General features: G+C 43.1%; 1 protein-coding gene across 4 annotated transcripts in view; it reads right to left on the bottom strand.

Annotated features, from left to right (window-relative positions):
- The window catches only part of tfg (trafficking from ER to golgi regulator), a 15086-nt gene extending 9985 nt beyond the window's left edge, over nt 1–5101 (bottom strand). For all 4 annotated transcript variants that reach the window (XM_080839443.1, XM_080839445.1, XM_080839444.1 and 1 more), the window contains exons 1-3: nt 4978–5101; nt 2882–3066; nt 1398–1481 (exon numbers count right to left, since the gene is read on the bottom strand). In XM_080839443.1, coding sequence (XP_080695569.1) covers nt 1398–1481; nt 2882–3065 — 268 coding nt within the window. In that variant the 5' untranslated portion in view covers nt 3066; nt 4978–5101. The remainder of the gene's footprint in view (nt 1–1397; nt 1482–2881; nt 3067–4977) is intronic.
- Nucleotides 5102–5747: the final 646 nt, after the last annotated feature.

Below are 5747 nucleotides of genomic sequence, written 5' to 3'. Positions count from 1 at the left end.
CAAGGGCTTACTCTGATACCAGTTTAGTCAATGAGGGGGGAGAAGTCGTTCCGCCCCGCCCTCTTTTCGCTGAGAAGGGCAGCATTACCGTGCGATTCAGGAGTGTGATTTGGAACACTCAAAATCTGCCACACACTCCTGTCACTACAGAGCAGCTCATCACACACACACACACACACACACACCCACACACACACACACACACACATCTTACATAAACATAAATCAAACACACACACGCACACACATACACACACACACACACACACACACACACACACACACACACACACACATCGTACATAAACATAAATCAAACACACACACACACATACACACACATACACACACACTTTTGAAACCCACAGCTTAGTCTGACCCTAGATGAACTGCTCTCCGGTGACCACAACCCTGTTCTCATGTGAGCAGAGCACCCCCTGGTGGATGAACAGTGTAGGAACACCCTGAAGGGGGAACAGTGACAATGAACTGGTCATAACTACTGCTCTGATCAGCTGCCTTCCCTGCCTGTGAAGTGTGATATTAGAACAAATTGGGGAATTTAACTTCAATTTAATTTAATTGATTTAATCAAGAACAGACCCTTATGTCTCTCCATCAACAACAAAACATTCTGATTCTTATGTGTCTCTAATAACAACAAAACATTCTGATTCTTTTGTATCTCTAACAACAAAAGCACATTCTGATTCTTATGTGTCTCTAACAACAAAAGAACGTTCTGATTCGTATGTGTCTCTAACAACAAAAGAACGTTCTGATTCGTATGTGTCTCTAACAACAAAAGAACGTTCTGATTCTTATGTGTCTCTAATAACAACAAAACATTCTGATTCTTGAGTCTCTAACAACAACAAAACATTCTGATTCTTATGTGTCTAACAACATCAAAACATTCTGATTCTTATGTGTCTAACAACAACAAAACATTCTGATTCTTATGTGTCTAACAACAACAAAACATTCTGATTCTTATGTGTCTAACAACATCAAAACATTCTGATTCTTATGTGTCTAACAACAACAAAACATTCTGATTCTTATGTGTCTAACAACAACAAACCATTCTGATTCTTATGTGTCTAACAACAACAAAACTTTTTAATTCTTACCCAATTTTGTCAAATGAAGTATTTAATAATGCCTTCTCATAGGGTGAGTTTGAGTGTGTGATTCCCACCGAACATGGTGAGTTTGAGTGTGTGTCTTACTGAACATGGTGAGTTTGAGTGTGTGTCTCTTACCGAACAGGGTGAGTTTGAGTGTGTGTCTCTTACCGAACAGGGTGAATTTGAGTGTGTGATTCTTACCGAACAGACTGAGTTTGAGTATGATACTTGTGAGTGTGTGACTGAGTTTGAGTGTGTGTCTCTTACCGAACAGGGTGAGTTTGAGTATTCTGCTACACTGGATGGCAAAGGAAAGATCAGAGCTGTCGAATATGGTGATGAGGTCATCATCTGCACAGACGAGGGAAAGAACAAAGAACTGTTACTATTTTTAAACAATCAAAAGACGACAATATAGATAATAACAAACAGATTCTGACATCCTTTTGTTTTTATTGGATTAAGCATCAAAAGTACAGCTATCAGCTATAGAATAATCCAACATCACAACTACAGCTATCCGCTATGGAATAATCCAACATCATAAATCTCACACCGGAGGAGGAACCAAAAAAAAAGCAAAAAACTTGCAGACAAAAATAACAAACATCCTATTAATCATGACCCAAGCTCATGCAAGGCCAGGTGTTAATACAGGATTGTAATATTCTCTGGCTCCCCCCCCTAATAACTGGGGACGGACTGCCAGGGCACGGTATTGACGAGGGGAGGTAGAGATGACAAACGGAGCAAAGGGACCAGTTTGGCAAAAAAATAAAATGTTTTACTTAATCTGTGACCTGATTCAGTAAAACACCAATAATACCACACTCAAGCCAGATGGCACCAGCTTCACCGTGGTGTGGTGCGTCCTGGTAACGCATGATCTAAAGCAAGAGGAGTGCCTTAAGACTCTCTGGGAATACAGGCCCAGGTCAAATGTAACAGTATGTTTATGTATAGGGGTACAGTATGTTTATGTGTAGGGGTACAGTATGTTGATGTTTATGTTGATGTATAGGGGTACAGTATATTGATGTATAGGGGTACATAATGTTGATATAAGGGGGTACAGTATGTTGATGTATAGGGGTACAGTATGTTGATATATAGGGGTACAGTATATTGATGTAAGGGGGTACAGTATGTTGATATATAGGGGTACAGTATGTTGATGTAAGGGGGTACAGTATGTTGATATATAGGGGTACAGTAAGGTTATGTGTAGGGGTACAGTAAGGTTATGTGTAGGGGTACAGTAAGGTTATGTGGAGGGGTACAGTAAGGTTATGTGGAGGGGTACAGTAAGGTTATGTGAAGGGGGACAGTTAGGTTATGTGTAGGGGTACAGTAAGGTTATGTGGAGGGGTACAGTAAGGTTATGTGGAGGGGTACAGTAAGGTTATGTGTAGGGGTACAGTAAGGTTATGTGTAGGGGTACAGTAAGGTTATGTGTAGGGGTACAGTAAGGTTATGTGTAGGGGTACAGTAAGGTTATGTATAGGGGTACAGTAAGGTTATGTGTAGGAGTACAGTAAGGTTATGTGGAGGGGTACAGTAAGGTTATGTGTAGGGGTACAGTAAGGTTATGTATAGGGGTACAGTATGATGATGTATAGGGGTACAGTAAGGTTATGTGGAGGGGTACAGTAAGGTTATGTATAGGGGTACAGTATGATGATGTATAGGGGTACAGTATGATGATGTATAGGGGTACAGTGTGTTGATGTATAGGGGTACAGTAAGGGTACCTTCGTCCTTGTACTTGATGGTGACCTCGTCGGTGCTCTGGAGCTGGCCCCTGAAGACGCGCTGCATCATGAGCAGCAGCTCGTCATACGTGATGTCCTCATTGTGGATGGGGATCCGTCTGATGTCATCGCCCAGCTGGGCCTTAATGATCAGCTTCCCGCTCAAGTCCAGCTGCCCATTCATACTGGGGACAGATACACAGACGTAAGGATACCATTACCAGCTACCACCCAGGGGGGACAGATACACAGACGTAAAGATACCATTACCAGCTACAGGGGCGCAGAAGGCACTGACCCCCACCCAGATTCATAGTGACCCTGCTCCGTCCCCACCACTCTCCCTACGTAAGGCGACCATTATCAGTTAATAACTCTGCACAGCTGATTAGGCGAAGTTAGCGTCCCCCCCAGTTCAAAAAATCCCATCTGCACCGCTGACCAGCTACCACCCAGGCATACCATAACCACGTTTCCATGTGCGTCATAGATGTATCCACGCTTAACCTGCACCCCTTGTCAGGCTAATTAAAACTGAAATCAGTCCTTGCAATGCATTTCCAGACTAACTGGGTCAGGCTCTATTGCATTCAGCCATTAGGCTTCATAATCCTCAATGCTGTTATTCTTGTCCATACATGCACTCACTGCGTATGCCATAACAGTTTGGCTCTCTTACAGCTGGGGTTTTAATTCATTTATTATGTATTTCTTTCTTTTGCTGCAACAGTAAACCGTTCTGACCCTTTGCCTGGCCTACCGTGTGTGCACATAAGTCAAAGTCCGAAGGGCACAGGGGGCAAGATGATTGGGAAGGACGCTGTGTGTGTGTGTGTGTGTGTGTGTGTGTGTGTGTGTGTGTGTGTGTGTGTGTGTGTGTGTGTGTGTGTGTGTGTGTGTGTGCCAACCTTTATCCTAAATGATAAAGCCGATACTCAATGGACAGGTATGCTGCAACCGCAAAGAGGAAACTAGATAGCTGATCAGATATGTAGCCTTGCATTCTCAGCTCCCTCTCTGTATTTCAAATATGTTTATCGCATTTCTAACGTTCTCGAACAAAAACAGTCACAGGGGAAACGCCATCATAGATTACACACACAATTATCGATGGTAACGATCATCCAGCCTTGCAGGTGTCAAAGCTGTCAACTGTCCCAAGAACGCCTTGCAATCGCCAACCGCAGCCAACCGCAGCACTAGCAATGCTTTAATCGCGATTAAACAATTTGGTGCGCAGTTAACGTGTTGGTTGCGCTTATGTGAATTCCCCTACACAAGGCGTTGTCTATGCGTGCCTACAGCCACCTTGGATGCCCACATGCACGTAAACATACGCTGCGTAGCTGAACTGGGCGAGGTTTCCAGCTCAAAGCCAGCTAATGTTAGCAACACAGCGCTATGGGGTACAGATTGCTAGCGTAACAGCTAGGTAGCTAACTGGCGGACACTGAATCCCCTAAAGCTGACTGCATCAGTTCAGCTTGTATGCTGTTAAAAAGCAGACAATCCCTCTTTCATTCCCAGGACGCGTAATCCTCCCTGAGTCCGCAGCAGAATCATGGCCTGTCAATGACACACTGCCTATTCAAACCAATTCGCTACTGTTACCACTCAAATTGGTAGTAAATGCAAGTAAATGCTAGCAATTAGCCTAACTGGTTCACAAGCCATTTTACTGTGTCACCAACAGGAAGTTTGGGCTTGCCAAATAGAGATCCACCCTACACTCAGGTCATTTGTGTTAGCTATTATGAATACGGCTTCCTGCCATGAAAATAGTCAAGCTTAGCGCTTTTACCGGCTTCAAATACCAACTCAGACAATTAACATTACGTTTATCTGACAAATTATAAGTATACAATTGTGTACGGCTCGTTTAAAGGTTTGTGAAGGATACGATAGGTGTTTCTTGCTTGACAGGCGATAGACGGCTAGGGTCACTTGTCGCTTGTCCCACTTCTGAATGCTAACACAGCTAGCTACTTAGCATGCTAGCTTGTTAGTAACCCACTTTCAGGATGGCTCAGTCTTTCGTGACATCGCCCTAGACATCATGTAAAAATGCCTCGGTTGAAGTTATATGCCTAACCTACCTGACACTCCAGTGGACTCGACCCAGCAGTAATTTCGGTTGTGACGGCAGGACCGACTCCGCGAAAACCTTCCACCCGCAATTAAAGCACTGAGCCGCTGCTGCACATCCGGAAGTCTCTGGGGTTGTCGACGTCGACCTGTACGTGGCACAGGGGACACTGCGCAGCCGCACTGCCACACAAACGCTGCTAACTTTTAGTGCCCTCCGTGACTTTAGACCTCAGTGACTCTTTAGTGGGACATGTCACCACTTACTGATGACGAGTACGGAGTATGTCCACCCTCCATGACGCCTTCTAAAAGACTACTCATCTGTGAGTGTCATCGTCATCAAGAGTACTGACCTCGTTATAACTGAGTAATCTTTATCTTCACAGAGTAATTCCACCTGGCTGACAGTCCATCACTGCGACAAGAAAGGCACCGATAAACTATTATGTCGGGATTAAGTCACGTTTGATAGATGCTTTTGTTGTTGTTTGTTTGATTTCCGGCATATGTATTGCATACAGTGGGTTGTTTGACTAGCTTAAATATTCAATACTGTCGGCACATATTGGGACAAAGGGAGTTAACTGACCTAATCAATTCTACACAGCCTACCTTTTGGAATGGTTTTTGGGTTTTCAAAATATGTCTATAGCAAACTTAATTTGAAAATAATTATACATATTTTTTAATATTAACAAGTATTTATATAGTTTACCATCACATGGTATTATTGTTTTCATATTTTAATAATTATAATAATATTATATTATAATGTATT

Source organism: Sprattus sprattus (assembly GCF_963457725.1).
Source record: "Sprattus sprattus genome assembly, chromosome: 5".
In the NCBI taxonomy this organism is placed as follows: Eukaryota; Metazoa; Chordata; class Actinopteri; order Clupeiformes; family Clupeidae; genus Sprattus; species Sprattus sprattus.
Note: the sequence above shows the minus strand (reverse complement) of the source record. Positions and strands in the feature narration are given on the sequence as shown.